Genomic DNA, 18,148 nt, shown 5'->3' on the forward strand with positions numbered 1-18,148 from the left:
AGCATACTGGAGTGGATTTCCTTCTCCAGTAAGAGAAACGGCCACAGTTAATTTTCTTCTGGGCTTTTAACATCATGAGGTAGTGTTACATTTCAGTACACAGCTGACCCCCGAACAACATGGAGGTCAAAGGCACTGACTCCCTGCGTGACCACATTTTAAAATCCACATTTAGCTTTCCAAGGCACCCATCACACCCAAGGTGCAGCATCTGAGGGTCCAACCACCCTCAGGTCAGGTGGCTCTACCATCTTTACTGGAAGAAAGCCATTCACAAGTGGACCCGTGCAGTTCAAATCCGTGACGTTCAAGGGCAACTATATATAGAATTAGAAGGAATTTCACCTTAAAGTACACGGTTTGGGAAAGGGCCACGTGGTGCTCCCTAAGCACCCCCGGTGGCAGCAGCGCAGAGGACGGAGCTGCACCCGCCTGGCAGGCGCCGACTGGACGCTGACCCCAAGCACCCTCCTGCCACGACACCCTCAGTAACCATGCAGATTCGTGACCACGCCCATTCATCAGTCTTTTTTAGGGTATTAAACCGTAAGTATCAGGAGAGCCAAGTGCAATTTTTAGTCCAAGTCTTATTCTCATTTTTACCAACAAGGATGATGAGATCAAGTTAAATGATTTGTCTAAAAACTGAGAGCTACACAGTAGCTCTTCCCTCACACACATCCTCATTCTATTAGTCAGGACTTCCCTGGTGGCTTAGACGGTAAGGCGTCTGTCCACAATGCTGGAGACCTGGATTTGATCCCTGGGTTGGGAAGATCCCCTGGAGGAGGAAATGGCCACCCGCCCCAGCATTCCTGCCTGGGAAATCCCCATGGACAGCAGAGCCTGGCGGGCTATAGTCCACAGGGTCGCAAAGAGTCAGACACAACTGACCACCTGAGTACACATGCATAAAGGAGGGATCTTTTCAGTAAAGGAACATCTTTAAAGAACGTCAAAGAACAATGGCAAAGAAGGGGTGAAGTATCTGGTTGCCTTACGCATACTCACACGGTATCGGGTCAATACAGTCACAGCCTATGGGGATCTTTAAAATTATCTATTGATTATTATTTTTTTTTAATCAAGGTGCATCTTTCTTGTTTACTTTTTGGCTGCATTGTGAAGCATGTGGCACTTCCCCAACCAGGGATTGAACCCGTGCTGCCTGCAGTGGGAGCTTGGAGCCTCAACCACTGAGAAACCGAGGGAGTCTGACAGTTATTTTATCGTGTTTTACTTCACTGCACTTTGTAGACACTGCATTTCTTACTAATTGCAGGTTTGAGCTTCCCAGGTGGTAAACAACCTACCTGCCAATGCAGGAGGCATTAGAGACGAGGGGTCGATCCCTGAGTCAGGACGATCCCCGGGAGGAGGGCACGGCAACCCCCTCCAGTGTTCTTGCCTGGAGAATCCCGTGGACAGAGGAGCCTGGCAGGCTACAGTCCACGGGGTCGCACAGAGTCACTCAAGACTGGAGTGACTCACACTCATCCACAGACACTGCATGTTTTATCTGATGAATGTCTGTGGCAACCTCGCACTGAGCCAGTCTACCGGCATCAGAGTTCCAACAGCAGTTGCTCACTTCATGACTCTGTGGCACATTTTGGCAATTCTCCCAGTATTTCAAGCATTTCGTCATGACTGTATCTGTTACGGTGATCTGAGATCAGTGACCTTTGATGTTACTACTAAGGGCTCACTGAAGGCTCAGAAGATGGTTAACATTTTTGAGCAACACAGTATTTTTAAATTGAGAATGTTCACTGTTTCTTTCAACGTTCTTGCACACGTCACAGCACAGCACAGCAGAGACACAGCCTTCCTGTGCACAGGGAAGCCGAACGCTCCTGCGACTCGCTTTAGTGTGATGCTCTCTCTACTGCAGATGTCTGAAACACAAGAGCTCTGCCATCTGCCCATAATACTATGAAGATGTTGGTACTGCTAAGTTAGGTTCAGTTGCTCAGTCATGTCTGACTCTTTGCGACCCCATGGACTGCAGCACGCCAGGCCTCCCTGTCCATCACCAACTCCCAGAGCTTACTCAATCTCACGTCCATGGGGTTGCAAACAGTTGGACACAACTGAGTGATTGAACCGAACTGAAAGGGGAACATGTTCCCCTAGGCTGAAAGGAACAACGTAAAAGTGAAGACGCTCTCACCTCCATCTGCAAAGCCTCTGCCAGTCCCCTGATGGCAAACTTAGATGAAGAGTACGCTGTGTAACCGAAGAGGCCCAGCTGCCCGGCCTGGGAGGACACGAAGACGACCCTGCCCACGCGGCGCTCCTTCATGGTGGTGATCACCGCCCGGCTGGGGTACACGCTGCCCAGGTAGTTGACGCTCATCAGCCTCTGCAGGGAACAAACAGGCCTGGAGCCTGAGCAGGGCGCACGCCACAGGCACCCGCCCTGGGTCACCAGTGCGCCCGCGCCCCTGCGGTACGCCGCCCCGAGTCACCGGCGCACCCTTCGGGTACCCGCCCCAGGTCACCAGTGCGCCCCACGGGCGCCCGCCCCGAGCCGGAGCCTGGGTCACCGGTGCGCCCCACGGGCACCTGCCCCGAGCCAGAGCCCGGGTCACCGGTGCACCCCACGGGCACCCGCCCCAAGCCGGAGCCTGAGTCACCGGTGCGCCCCACGGGCACCCACCCCGAGCCAGAGCCCGGGTCACTGGGCGCTCAGCGCCCCACGGGCACCCACCCCGAGCCAGAGCCCGGGTCACTGGGCGCTCAGCGCCCCACGGGCACCCACCCTGAGCCAGAGCCCGAGTCACTGGGCGCTCAGTGGAGCTGCTGAACAAACCGGAACTAAAGGGTCCCAGAAGTGACTGTGACACACAGGGCTCCCCGCTGGGGGCCCGTTTCTTTTCTTTCTCTCTCCCTCTTCTTTGCTGCCATACAGTTGCTTCACAATGTCACTAGTTTCTACTGTACAAGAGAGGGAATCAGCTCCGTGCAAACGCACACCCCGCCCCTCTGGGTCATCACAGAGCGCCGAGCTCACTGCCTGGCCTACAGCCTGCCACGCCCTGTTTACGCAGGGCGGTGCGGTAAACATCAGTCTCAACCTCCCAGTTCACCCCCCTCCCCCGTGTCCGCCTGTGAGAGCCTATTTCAATCTCCGGTTTCACTCTAACCTCACGTTCTCATGACAGCACTCAGGCCTTTGCTGAAGCCTGGACAAAATTAGTCTTCTCCTTAGAAAAAGTACACTGCACGGTGCAGGCAATCCTTTTGAGAGACAGTCTGAGCAAAGAGCTTCTAAACAGTTCCTGCCCTGTTAGTTCTAAGTGACAGAGAGGCCAGGACAGGAGTTCAGAGCGTGGACTGCGGGGCTGGGCTCTACCATTCACGCCTATTTGATGAAAAAGCTGGACACTCTACGTAATTCCTCCGCGAAAAGTGGGTTCACACAGTGCGATCTCACAGGCCTGCGGCAAGGACTGAAAGAGGAAGCAGAAGGTAAGCGCCCTCCCGCCCCACCGCAGCAACCACCCAGCGCGTGTGGGTTCTCGTGACGGGGAGGACAGGCACAGGTACCAAGGGTCTCCTTTCCCCTCGTCCTGGGAACTCTTAAAACTTTAAAATTTTCAACCTGAAAGTCTCATGACACTGTATCACAATGCTTCTACATTAGAAAGTCTTATCAAAAACTAGGTCTATCACCATGTACAATATAAAACAGAAAAAATAACAGAGGCTCCCAGGTGGAACCCAGGCCTCCTGCGTGTCCCGCTGAGCTATCAGGGGAGCCTCCAGGTGGCGCTAGAGGTGAAGCGCCCGCCCGCAAGGCAGGAGACCAGGAGACCAGGAGACGCGGTTCCATCCCTGGGCCGGGAGGATCCCGGGAGGAGGGCATGGGAGCCCACTCCAGTACTCCTGCCGGGAGAAGCCCATGGACAGAGGAGCCTGGCGGGCTCCAGTCCGTGGGGTCGTGAAGAGTCAGATGTGACTGAAGCAACTTAGCAGGCACACACTACATCTATTAAAGAAATTAAAGTTAAAACCTTCCCACAAAGAAAATCTCAGGCTTCACTGGTGAATTCTACCAAGCATTTAAGGAAAATAAATCAATCCTACACAAATTCTTCCAGAAAACTGAAAAGGAGGGACTATTCCTCTACTGATGTTATGAGGCCAAAAAGTAACACAAAACCAAAAAGTAACATTACAAAACGCCACAGCTAATATCCCTCAAGAACATAGAAAGGATAACACATCCTGACCAAAGGAGGCTTATCTCAGGAACACAAGGCTGGAAGCATCTGGAAACTCATCAGTGTGATTCACCACATTAACTCACTATTTGATGGTGAAAAGGACATGATGGTCAGCCCGGTAGAGGCAGAAAGAGCGCCTGACCAAATTAAACATCCATTCCACAAAAAACTCTCAGCAAATTAGGAAAAACTGCTGAACTCGATAAAGGGCGTCTACCAAAAATAAACAAACAAAGCTGCAGCTAACATCAGGCTTAAGAGTAAAAGGCCAACTGCTTCCTCCCTCAAGTCAGGAGCGAGACAGAAACGCCTACTTTGGCCACCTGTAGTCAGCACGGCACTGGAAGTTCCAGCCCACGGAATACGCGTATCTAGATGGCAGTGGGAGACCTAAGACTTGCAGATGACCTGATCTTGGCTGTAGAAAGTCCAGTGAACACTAGAATTAATAGTTGAGTTCAGCAATACTGCACAATCGATACACAAAAATCAACTGTAGTTTTTTCTACATGAGCAACGAAAACTCAAGAAATTGAAATAAAAAAACCACTTACACAAACATCAAAAAATATAAAATACTGAAAAACAACATGCAAGCTCCACACACTGAAAATTATGAAACACGACTGAGATAATTTTGTTTAAAAACTTAAATAAATGGAGATATATATTATGTTATATGGGTTGCTGCTGCTGCTGCTGCTAAGTCGCTTCAGTCGTGTCCAACTCTGTGCGACCCCATAGACGGCAGCCCACCAGGCTCCCCCCTCCCTGGGATTCTCCAGGCAAGAACACTGGAGTGGGTTGCCATTTCCTTCTCCAATGCATGAAAGTGAGAAGTGAAAGTGAAGTCACTCAGTTGTGTCCGACTCTTAGCGACCCCATGGACTGTGGCCCACCAGGCTCTTCCGTCCATGGGATTTTCCAGGCAAGAGTGCTGGAGTGGGGTGCCGTCGCCTTCTCGGGTTATATGGGTCAGAAGACCAAATATCGTTAAGATGTCAGTTTCCCTCACATGTATCTATGATGTCAGTGCAAAATCCCAATCAAGATGAACTGGGGCTTCCCTGGTGTTCCAATGGTTAAGAACCCGCCTTGCGATGCAGGGACGTGGGTTTGATCCCTGCTCAGGGAATTAAGATCCCACATGGTGTGAAGTGCCTGAGCCCACGCGCCTCACGCACGACACCACTGCTGGGACAGAGTGACGAGCGGTCCGAGTGCAGAGGTGCTGGTGTGGAGATGGTGCGGGGCTGGGCGGGGAGATGGTGCGGGGCTGGGCAGGGCGGGTGCTGGTGTGGAGATGGTGCGGGGCTGGGCGGGGAGATGGTGCGGGGCTGGGCAGGGCGGGTGCTGGTGTGGAGATGGTGCGGGGCTGGGCGGGGAGATGGTGCGGGGCTGGGCAGGGCGGGTGCTGGTGTGGAGATGGTGCGGGGCTGGGCAGGCGGGTGCTGGTGTGGAGATGGTGCGGGGCTGGGCAGGCAGGTGCTGGTGTAGAGATGGTGCGGGGCTGGGCAGGCAGGTGCTGGTGTGGAGATGGTGCGGGGCTGGGCGGGGAGATGGTGCGGGGCTGGGCGAGGAGATGGTGCGGGGCTGGGCGGGGAGATGGTGCGGGGCTGGGCAGGGTGGGTGCTGGTGTGGAGATGGTGCGGGGCTGGGCAGGGCGGGTGCTGGTGTGGAGATGGTATGGGGCTGGGCAGGGCGGGTGCTGGTGTGGAGATGGTGCGGGGCTGGGCAGGCGGGTGCTGGTGTGGAGATGGTGCGGGGCTGGGCGGGGAGATGGTGCGGGGCTGGGCGAGGAGATGGTGCGGGGCTGGGCGGGGAGATGGTGCGGGGCTGGGCAGGGCGGGTGCTGGTGTGGAGATGGTGCGGGGCTGGGCAGGGCGGGTGCTGGTGTGGAGATGGTGCGGGGCTGGGCAGGCGGGTGCTGGTGTGGAGATGGTGCGGGGCTGGGCAGGGCAGGTGCTGGTGTGGAGATGGTGCGGGGCTCGGCGGGGGGCATGCAAAAGAAATGGACTGTGACTGCTTTTTCAAGCAAAGTGAGAGAGACAGAGGAAGGAGACAGTGTGATGGGAGACGGGCTGAGAATAAATGAGTTTTTTAAAAGGATTAGATTCATGCATTTTTAAAATATTGCCGCATACTTCATATTGTATACATGCGTTTCATTTCTTCCTTCATCTCACCCGTTTCATATTTTCTCCTTGCCACTGACACCCACCCGCAGCTGCCTGAACTTTTTTTTAATGCCACACCACACGGCAGGCAGCATCTTAGTCCCCTGGCGGGCCTGAACCCGTAAGCCCTGCGGCAGGAGCACGGAGCCTTGACCAGGACTGCCAGGGCAGGCCCGCACAGTCACCCGGTCTCATGTGCTTAGCTCCTGCTCCTCTTACTCAGTCATGACCCCCACACATCTCTGACTCTGAGCTCCAGGCCTCCGTTAGACACAGATGCGGGTGCCCTCCCCCTCTGCCCTGCACAGACCCTGCTCCCCGGCGCCCGGCTGCACAGCTCTGCGTTTACGTGCTGCAACCACACGGCCCCTTGCACACTGGTCCTCTTCACCGTCCACGGTCGACCGAGGAGTCTGCCGACCTCCCTTCATACCATCTTCCACACACAGGCACACAACTCACACTTCTCTCTCACCGGCCACCTCTGAAGTCTTTCCCCTCATCCGTTCATGCCTAGACTACAGCTACTTCCTGCAACTAATTCTTTACACAGCCGTGGACATAATCTTCAAAATCTCCCTGCCAGTACCTAGAGATAAAAGCATATAGGTCAAGACATCTATCTCTTGATTCCCCTCCCCTTTGGCTGTGCTGAGTGGCATGTAGAATGATAGATCCCAGACCAGGGATTGAACCCACAGCCCCTGCCTCAGAAGGCAGAGTTGTAACCACTGGACACCAGGAAGTCCTGACCCAACAGCTATCTTTTCTGCTGAGCCTCACAACACCAGAATCCAGCAGATTCTGCGCAGCACCCTGCGCCTGCCTCTGCTGGCCTTGCCCAGCTTGACTTGAAATCGCAGAGCTCACAGTGCTTTCCCCCAGCCTGTCAGAGCAGGACGTCCGAACTGCTGCTCTGGGAGGCTCCTCTTCCATAACAGCGGGTGCACTCTAACGTCACTGAGAAGATCACCCAAAGCCCATCACCACCATGAAGGCTCTAGAGACCAGGAAGAGAGAGACAGCTGACGCGACAGCAAGTGAAGAAAAGCACGCTGTGCACGGAAGGACTTCAAGGCTGCTGTGCGCTTCTGCGGCCGACACTTCAAAACCATGACACGCTGTGGCGTGCTGCCTTCCTCTCTGGGCTTGAGAATGCCAGAGTCTGCTCTCCAGCTTCTTTGGGTTTTCATTGTTAAAAACACGGATACTTGACAAGACAATCCAGCATCTCTTGGCTTACAAAGAGCTCTATTGATAATACGACCTCAGTAAGTCAATACTAATCTGTGTCAGGCTGGAGGTTGCATTCCCATCTTACAGCTGAGGAAGCCAAGGTCCAGCGGTTTGCGTAAACTTCTAAGGCTGGATGGTCAGTGGGACTAAAACCCTGTCCAGCCTTCCTCTAGTTTGCTGAAGCTTCTGTTAAACTGGAATGCATTTCACCTATTTCATTCATGAAGCTTTTAGCCAAAAACTAGTTCTCCCTCCAGCCCACTCCAGTGCTCTTGCCTGGACAGAGGAGCCTGGTGGGCTGCAGTCCATGGGGTCCCGAAGAGTCGGACACGACTGAGCGACTTCACTTTCACTTTTCACTTTCACACACTGGAGAAGGAAATGGCAACCCACTCCAGTGCTCTTGCCTGGAGAATCCCAGGGACGGGGGAGCCTGGTGGGCTGCCGTCTATGGGGTCGCACAGAGTCAGACACGACTGAAGCGACTTCGCAGCAGCAGCAGCAGTTCTCCCTTTTAGTGTATGGGCTACCACAGTGAGAAAATAAGCAAATTTTTACTTACTTCAAAAGTACTAACTTCAAGATCTTCAAATTTTCCTGCAAGTGACGTTCCTGCACAGTTCACAAGCATGTCCACCGGGCCCAACTTCTCCTGTGCCTGGAAGTTCATCAAATTGGGCATCAAGGAAGAGAAACAAAGAACCCATTAGCAGCCAATCAAGTTGATAAACAAAATCCATGAAACGATTAGACCTACAGGGAAGGTATGCCACCTGCAGGCCACACATCAAAACGGCAAGGACCAATCAAAAGGCGAGTGGGTTGCCTTCAACGGACCCAACCTCTTACTTGCTTTATGACGTTCTCTACTTGGCCATAGTCTTGAGAGACATCGACTGATATACAAAGCACCACCTGTTAGAAAGAGAAAAAAATGATCAAAGCTTTAAATGCAGGGCTTTAAAAGAACTGTCTTTAAGAATTAAAGGCAATTTTTTCCAGCAGATAAGGAACCCAGTTTGGATGCTCCAATTCCAGGGTTGAAGCCACTGACGATGCAACTAGGAGGCCGATGGGGGATGGGCGGGCAGCTCTTCCAGGGGTTCGGAGGCGAACGACACGGCCCACAAGGCAGGGGATGCAGGAGATGGGGGTTGGATCCCTGGGTCTGGAAGACCCCCTGGAGGAGGGCACGGCAACCCGCTCCAGTGTTCTTGCCTGGAGAATCCCAGGGACGGGGGAGCCTGGTGGGCTGCACAGAGTCAGACACAGCTGAAGCAACTCAGCCTGCATACACGGGCAATTTTTGGCAGGGGTGGGGGGAAAAGCTGCTAACAAACTACCAGGGAAAACACGTCGCCAGGGCCCTGCTTATGCTACGCAGAGAAACGCGCCAGCTCTGGGACAGGAGGCCGCCCTGGCCCCTCGTGCACGCCCCAGCCCTGAGGACCTTCCCCTTCCTGGACGTGCAAGTCAAGGACTATTCACACGGCCTGAGGCTTCTGCTGGGTGAAGAGCAGGGCTAACCAGGGGGAGAGGGAGCGGCCGCGGCGTCAGCGAGACTGGCCTTCACCAGGACGCTCCAGATCCGTGTTCTAGACGACGCCCCTTCTCTACCAGAGCTCAGAGGGACAGGGAAACAAAGCAACGAAACTGGGGGACCCGTCGAGCTGAAGCAGCAATGCTGGGGGGCCCGCCGAGCTGGTGCTTTCCAATGTCTGCGGGCTTCAGAGAAGGGGGTAGAGACAGAGGCCCCAGTACTAGAGAAACCCCCCCACACACACACACAAAGAGAGGTGGATGAGGACGTCTGCTTGCAGCACAGACTGCAGAGAAGGAAAATGCGGACAGCCAGTAAAAGAGAGCTGATCCAAGGAACGCTGGGGCGCCCAGGGTCACGCCGCAGCCGTTTAAGAGACGAAGCAGGCTGGTCCGACTGACATGAAACGTTCTCTCTGCTTCACTGCCCTGGCATCTTAACAGCACCGACTCAATGGACATGAGTCCGAGCAAACTCTGGAAGATGATAAGGACCGGGAAGCCTGGCATGCTGCAGTCCAGCAGTCCATGGGGTCGCAAAGAGTCGGACATGACTTAGCGACTTAACAACAAAAAAGACAACAGAGCTCTCTAATGAATTTCTGGAGGGAAAAAATGAGGCGATTGAAACCACAGTGAAACACCATTTAAAACCCATCAGAAAAGCAAGACTTGGAAAGTCTGTTAATACCGAGTATTGGCAAGGAGTCACTACTGGCAGGAGTATAACCTTTTTGGTGAAGCATGCACTCAACAGTTTCATTTCTAGGTGTATTCCATCCTTGTACAACGTGCACAGAGACAAACCTTAGCAATAGCAAGGAGAGCAAACTGAAAGAAAAAATGGAGACACCCTAAATACCCACCCACAGTAGAGCTGACGGAGGAGTCTACACAGACAAGAGACTCTCGACAGAAAGCTGATGGACGGAGGAGAGTCTACACAGACTAGAAAACCCTCGACAGAGAGCTGATGGACGGAGGAGAGTCTACACAGACTAGAAAACCCTCGACAGAGAGCTGATGGACGGAGGAGAGTCTACACAGACTAGAAAACCCTCGACAGAGAGCTGATGGACGGAGGAGAGTCTACACAGACTAGAAAACTCTCGACAGAGAGCTGATGGACGGAGGAGAGTCTACACAGACTAGAAAACCCTCGACAGAGAGCTGATGGACGGAGGAGAGTCTACACAGACTAGAAAACTCTCGACAGAGAGCTGATGGACGGAGGAGAGTCTACACAGACTAGAAAACCCTCGACAGAGAGCTGATGGACGGAGGAGAGTCTACACAGACTAGAAAACCCTCGACAGAGAGCTGATGGACGGAGGAGTGTCTACACAGACTAGAAAACCCTAGACAGAGAGCTGATGGACGGAGGAGAGTCTACACAGACTAGAAAACCCTAGACAGAGAGCTGATGGACGGAGGAGTGTCTACACAGACTAGAAAACTCTTGACAGAGAGCTGATGGACGGAGGAGTGTCTACACAGACTAGAAAACTCTTGACAGAGAGCTGATGGATGGAGGAGAGTCTACACAGACTAGAAAACCCTCGACAGAGAGCTGATGGACGGAGGAGTGTCTACACAGACTAGAAAACTCTTGACAGAGAGCTGATGGATGGAGGAGAGTCTACACAGACTAGAAAACCCTAGACAGAGAGCTGATGGACGGAGGAGAGTCTACACAGACAAGAGACTCTCGACAGAGAGCTGATGGACGGAGGAGAGTCTACACAGACTAGAAAACCCTCGACAGAGAGCTGATGGACGGAGGAGAGTCTACACAGACTAGAAAACCCTCGACAGAGAGCTGATGGACGGAGGAGAGTCTACACAGACTAGAAAACCCGCGACAGAGAGCTGATGGACGGAGGAGAGTCTACACAGACTAGAAAACCCTCGACAGAGAGCTGATGGACGGAGGAGTGTCTACACAGACTAGAAAACCCTCGACAGAGAGCTGATGGACGGAGGAGTCTACACAGACTAGAAAACCCTCGACAGAGAGCTGATGGACGGAGGAGAGTCTACACAGACTAGAAAACCCGCGACAGAGAGCTGATGGACGGAGGAGAGTCTACACAGACTAGAAAACTCTCGACAGAGAGCTGATGGACGGAGGAGTCTACACAGACTAGAAAACCCTCGACAGAGAGCTGATGGACAGAGGAGAGTCTACACAGACTAGAAAACTCTCGACAGAGAGCTGATGGATGGAGGAGAGTCTACACAGACTAGAAAACCCTCGACAGAGAGCTGATGGACGGAGGAGAGTCTACACAGACTAGAAAACCCTCGACAGAGAGCTGATGGACGGAGGAGAGTCTACACAGACTAGAAAACTCTCGACAGAGAGCTGATGGACGGAGGAGAGTCTACACAGACTAGAAAACCCTCGACAGAGAGCTGATGGACGGAGGAGAGTCTACACAGACTAGAAAACCCTCGACAGAGAGCTGATGGACGGAGGAGTGTCTACACAGACTAGAAAACCCTAGACAGAGAGCTGATGGACGGAGGAGTGTCTACACAGACTAGAAAACCCTCGACAGAGAGCTGATGGACGGACGAGAGTCTACACAGACAAGAGAACTCTAGACAGCCGCAAAAAAAAAAGAAAAAAGAACGGTTACTTCATGCAGCAACTGAGGGATTTTAACAACAATATCAGGTGAAGAATACACAAAGAATGATGTTGTGTAAACTGAAGAGAAAACAGGCTAGCGATTTCCCAGGGCCAGGAGTGTGTGGAAGAGAACAAGGACTGACTGCTAAGGAACACGGACCTCCTTTACGGGAGGATGAAAGTGTTCCATAACTGAATCTGGCGATAACTGCAACTCTGTGGATATGCTAAAACCCACTGAACTGCACACCTTAAATCACTGAGCTAAACAGTATGTGAAATTCTATCTCAACAAAGCTGTCAAAGTAAGAATGATGCCATGAAGTTCAAAAGGCAGCAGAAGCAAACACTCTTCTTGGGGTGACGTGCACTCATGGTCCAATCACTTAAAAAACAGTGGAAGGGAACTCCCTGGAGGTCTGGTGGTTGCAACTTTCAATGCAGGGGCGGGGGGTCCATCCCTGGCCAGGGAACTAAAGTTCTACATGAGTGTGGCACAGCTAAAACACTAAAAAGCAAAAGAAAAAACTATAAAAATCAAGTTGGGGGCTACCTCTAGGAATGAGACAGAAGGATAAGGCTGATGTGGGCAAAAAGAGGAGATTTCAAGGGCCCCAGAAAATGCCATTTATTAAGTTGGGTGATGAGTGTGTGGCTATTAATTTATCATTATGTTTTAGCCTAAAATATATACTGTATAACACACATACCATTGCATTTATCAAAAAATTGCATAATCAAAAAATATTTTTAATACCTCTTTCCCTTTATGTTAATTTGAATAAAAAACTGAAATGAAATCATTTTCTAGGAAAGCATCCTGTTACTGGATCACTCGAGTGTGTGTGTGTGTGTTAGAGTCTATGCATTGCTTAGGTAACAACCTGAAATCCAAGATAATTCAAACAATTTCACGATTTTAGAAACAATGTAATTAGGATCAGTTGGCGTGCTTTCAGCGAATTATTCACAGATGAAGTCATGGTCTCTTCCTTTGCACACCTGTGCTGATTAGGCAGAAAATACATCACGAGCACAGTGACTTTACCTGTTTATCATTAATAGAGTGTTTTTCGATTTCTTTCTTTGCCTGCAACAGCTTGTCCTGAAAGCAACAGAGAACAGTTAGTTCTGGTGATGGTCTATTTGTCCACTTGTCTGTTTAAAAGGAGAGAAAAAGCAGTTTTTGTACAAGGATTATTAACTGCCAGAAAGCACACAGGACATCACCTGTGTGTGCAGAGCTATGGACCACACAGCTGTGAAGTAGGCTGAGCTGTGACTGAGGGACAGTGAGGTTTTACATTCACTGCAGAGAAAGACAATTTAAGAAACTAACGAACCTCAAAGTCCCAATCACCAGTATTGATTGCTAAGGGTCTCCCATCAACTCTCATAAATGTTTCCATTGTCATTACGGAGACAGGGAACATATTCCCAAACTGAAGGGTGTGGTGATTTCATGGCATAGTGATTTCCTGCAAGATCATCTAAAGAGTCCTTCCTCCACCAAAAAAGCAAATAAAGTAAAAATCACTTGTGAGATGGACGAGGTACACCTATGCTCTGAGGACAAGCAAAACTGTCCGGTAATTGACTGATTCTCCCAAGGTCTCAGTGGTGCTTGTCTTAGTCATTTTCAAGAAGATGGAGATCAGTTTACAGTGCTTCAATCTGCTATAAATGCTAGAATTTAAATACAGCATGACGGCAGAGTCGAACAAAAGGAGAAGGGAGTCCTTTCAAAAGACGCGGAGGTTTTCTAAACAAGAATGTGCCTGTAATAAAGTCATATTATTCTACTGATACAGAGGGGCACCATCTGACTTTGCCAGAGTCAGAGCATAAAATTGCACTGGAGTGTGAAGGCCTTCTTGGTGCCGGAAGGCTCGTTCACCCCCAGCAGCGCCAGGAGCCACGGAAACCACGGGAGGCCCTGCCTCCCGTCTCCTGTGTCTTCCGTCAAGCCTCAGCACTGGACAAATCTCACAGGACGCCGTTTCATCACCGCCGGGTTTTCAGTCGCGGAAGGTGGTTTCGATGCCACAGCAGATGCACTGTTGGAGGAGTCCCGGGGCAAATAAAAGGAGCTGATGCTGCCTTTCTTCATTTTTAAAGAGGTGATGGTGCCCAGAGCCTGATCTGTGCGGTCCCCCGGGACCCCCGTGGCCAGCCATCCCCCGGGGGCACTGCCCAGCTGTGGCCACCCCCGGCCCCCGCCCCAGGGCAGCTACCACCCGCCGCCCTCCCTGTTCACCGGTGAAGCAAACCCCATCAACGACACTGCGCTGCATTTGCCCCTCGGTCCATCGTCCTCCCTTGTCTTCAGCCAACAGAGATGTCCCGAGCGCCCACGGGGACCCGAGCTCGAGGCCAAGCCAGAAGGCCCGCCGTGGTCCCCCCACCCGGGGAGCAGGAGGACGTGGGACTTTGGGGGAGAACAGAGAGCCCCACCTTGGGCTCTGGCAAGGAGAGCAGACACTGAGCAGAAAAGGAACCAGATCTGGTGCTGAAGCGGCACAGAAAAACCCGTGCTTTGTGGGACTCTGGGGAGGAGGGAGACTCCCCTGCGCAGTCTGGGTCTCACTACAGATGGAGATTACGCTCGAAGCAAATTACGGAGGAACGCCTACAGTCATCTTTCAGGACTCGGATCCGGCCTGCGCCGCCGCCGTCTTGGCTGCGGGCAGGGGGCTGGCTGCCTCCGGCCGGGGGTGTGCCTGAGTCTCTGCTTCTCCCCGGCCTGCAGTCTCTGCAATGTTGCCTCAGAGTTCCTGGCCCTGAATAAACATCTGTGGAGCTAACCTGACTCCAACCAGGGAGTTCTTGCCCGGAACACAGATAACCAGTCAGATGGTAAAGAATCCACATGCAATGCGGGAGACCTGGGTTCAATCCCTGGGTCGGGAAGATGCCCTGGAGGAGGGCATGGCAGCCCACTCCCGTATTCCTGCCAGGGGAATCCCATGGACAGAGGAGCCTGGCGGGCCACAGTCCACGGGGTTTCGAAGAGTCAGACACCACTGAGCACAGTGCAGGAATCACAGCTCCAAGCAGAGAGGAGGGTGGACACTGCGAGGCTCGCACAGCCTCTGTGACTCACATCATGCTGACTTAGCACCTAAGAACACAGCCGGAAGACTTACCTCATTCCGTGCAACCAGAGTTATAAAGGCTCCTTGTTTGTAGCACTCGATAGCAATGCACTTCCCGATGCCACTAGAGCCTCCTGTAACCTAAACGCAGAAAGGAAGAGATCTGAGCGCTTGAAACTTCCCTTCTGTGGGAAATTTTTAAAACCTATGACAGGGGGCTTCCCCGGTGGTCCGCCATATGTAATATGGATAATAGATAGCCAACGGGAATTTGCCATCCGACACAGGGACCTCTAACCCAGGCTCTGGAACAACCGACGGGGGGAGGGGTCAAGAGGGCGGGGAAGTGGGTTCCCTAAGGCTGACTCACGCTATTTGGCAGAAGCCAGCACAATACTGTAAAGCAATCACCCTTCCATCAAAAGTAAGTAAATAATAACAATAAAAAAAGAATCTGCCTTGCAAGGCAGGGGAGGCAGTTTGATCCCTGGTTGGGGAACTGAGATCCCAAACGCCCCGGGACAACGAAGCCTGTGCCTGGCAACTGAGACCCAACGCAAACAAATAAAACAACTACGACGGGCTCCAAAATCTAACCTACAGGAACTAAATCTTCAGCTGCTGTAGCATCGTCATCCCAGACCGAATGAACGGCGTTTAAGAACAGCAGGGCGTGCGGGTTTGCCTATTTCCAGTGCTGAACTGTCCACTGCACACCTGTAATATATCTCTGAGTCCACTGCGGGGAAAGAGCCCTATACATCTAGCTGATGAGTCACATTTCAGTCTGATAATCCGAAAAGATCCGTGCACCCCTATGTTCACGGCAGCACCAGTCACAACAGCCGAGACGCGCAAACCACCTAAACGCCCGCGAACGGATAAGCCGTGTGGACGCACTGGACGGGTGCGCGCACGCATGGACTGGGGCGCAACGCCACTCGGGTGTAAGAGAGAGTGCTGTCTGCAGCGACACAGATGGGCCCAGAGGCTACCGTACCAAGTGAAGTAACGATACAGAGAAAGACAAGTATCAGCATCGCATGATGCCACCGTACGTAGAATCTGATATATGACACAAATGAGCCTGTCTATGGAACAGACCCACAGACGCAGAGAACAGGCTTGCGGTTCCAGGGTGGCGGCGGGGCGGGGGCAGGAATGGACTCGGCGTTCGGGTTTAACAGAGGCGAACTACTATGCGCAAAATGAACGAACAAGAAGGGCCTACTGCACAGCCCAGGGAATCACATCCAACCTGTGGTAAACCGTTGCGAAAAAGGACGCATATGTATATATTATATACAATATATAACTGAATCACTTTGCTATGCCGCAGAAGTTAACACATTGTAAATCAACCGTACTTCAATAAATTAAAAAATAAAAATAAACACATTACTTTGGCTTTGCGTCCAAATGAACAGTCTTTCTATATATCTTCTATGAATGACCAGTTCTACAGGAGATGAAAAGAATAATCACCAGCCTATATCTTATGATCTTTTAAATGACTCTTATTATAAAGTAATACATGATCACGTAGAAACACTAAGCAGTGAAGGTTTTCTTCTGGCACGATTCTCGTCTTCACCGTCCACAGCTCAGCATACTGGCTGGCTCCCAGTCATGCCTTCTCCAGCCACCGGGCCTTTGCACATTCTATTTTCCCTGCCAGAAACGCTCTCCTCCCCTCTTTTCATCTAACTGGCATCTATTCACCCAGTAAATCTCAGCTCAAATGATCACAACCTTGGGAAGGCCTCACAGGCTGCCCTCGGCGCCACCTCCCTGCCCCAGCCCGCTTTTCAGCACGGCAGCCTTTCTCCCCTTGCTTTTCTATCACTCCACAGCCACACAGCCGCGCATTTACCTGTGTGACGGTCGGATTCCCAATCATCTCTACAGACTCCCTGCTGCTGCTGCTGAGTCGCTTCAGTCGTGTCCCACTCTGTGCGACCCCACAGACGGCAGCCCACAGGCTCCGCCGTCCCAGGGATTCTCCAGGCAAAAACACTAGAGTGGGGTGCCATCGCCTTCTCCAATGCATGAAAGTGAAAAGTGAAAGTGAAGTCACTGAGTCGTGTCCAACTCTCAGCGACCCCATGGACTGCGGCCCACCAGGCTCCGCCGTCCCTGGGATTCTCCAGGCGAGAGCGCTGGAGTGGGCGCCGTCGCCTTCTCCCTAAAAGTACCAATTCCATTTGGCTCCCCACTATATCCTGGACTTCCCTGGTGGCTCAGATGGTAAAGACTCTGCCTACAATGCAGGAGACTTGGGGTCGATCCCTGGGTCAGGAAGATCCCCTGGAGAAGGAAATGGCAACCCATGCCAGTCTTCTTGCCTGCAGAATTCTCCTCCTGCAGAGGAGTGTGGCAGGCTACAGTCCATGGGGTCGCAAAGAGTTGGACATGACTGAGCGACTAACACTCACACGATACTCCCAGCCCTCAGTATAACGCCTGGCATATAGAAAGGGCTCAAAATATACTTAACTTAATGATACAAATGTAACATTGTCTTTCTCTTCATTTTTCCTACACACATTATATAACACAGGCCAGGGGAGCAGATGAAGGAGGAAGAGACGAGTCAGACAGGCAGCTGCCCTCACACATTTTTGTATCCTACCTTTAAAAAAAAAAAGTATAGTCGAAAAACTAAAAGGACACACAATATTGCCTTAGATAGCTATCTCAAAACTTAGTTAACATTCCCCTATAGTCAGACATCTAGATTGTTTTGAATATTTTATTTAGATATAAATCTTGCTGTAAAGAGTATCTCTGATCGAATCTCATGACTTTAAAGGTCATCAAGACTCCTTCCTACACAATGTACCTATCTCCATGCAACTCCCCAGTTTCTCCTGAGCCTCAGCTTCTCACTAATGAAGGGATTTCTTTGGGTTAATTAACCAATTATCTACCAGTTACTGTTAAGGTACATCTGCTATCCCGCCTCAGAGTCACCTCTGAAGAGCTCTTTGCTATGAAATATGTTGTGGGGGGCTTCCCCGGTGGTCCAGCAGCTAAGACTCCCAGCACAAGGGGCCTGGGCTCTATCCCTGGTCAGAGAACTGGACCCCACCTGCTGCAACTAAGGGTTCACCTGCCACAAGGAAACAATGTGGCTGCCGCAATGAAGACCCAGACCATCCATGTAAATAAATGTTGTGGTTCGGTTGCTCAGTTGTGTCCGACTCTTTGCGATCCCATGAACTGCAGCACGCC

The 18,148-nt window shown here is 51.8% G+C and overlaps 1 protein-coding gene across 1 annotated transcript in view; it reads right to left on the reverse strand.

Annotated features, from left to right (window-relative positions):
• The window catches only part of KDSR (3-ketodihydrosphingosine reductase), a 37,867-nt gene that overhangs the window by 16,654 nt on the left and 3,065 nt on the right, over positions 1 to 18,148 (reverse strand). Inside the window, exons 2-6 of the mRNA XM_068993778.1 lie at positions 14,966 to 15,055; positions 12,868 to 12,924; positions 8,495 to 8,560; positions 8,208 to 8,303; positions 2,174 to 2,365 (exon numbers count right to left, since the gene is read on the reverse strand). Coding sequence (XP_068849879.1) covers positions 2,174 to 2,365; positions 8,208 to 8,303; positions 8,495 to 8,560; positions 12,868 to 12,924; positions 14,966 to 15,055 — 501 coding nt within the window. The remainder of the gene's footprint in view (positions 1 to 2,173; positions 2,366 to 8,207; positions 8,304 to 8,494; positions 8,561 to 12,867; positions 12,925 to 14,965; positions 15,056 to 18,148) is intronic.

Source organism: Capricornis sumatraensis, chromosome 21 (genome assembly GCF_032405125.1).
Source record: "Capricornis sumatraensis isolate serow.1 chromosome 21, serow.2, whole genome shotgun sequence".
Lineage (NCBI taxonomy): Eukaryota > Metazoa > Chordata > Mammalia > Artiodactyla > Bovidae > Capricornis > Capricornis sumatraensis.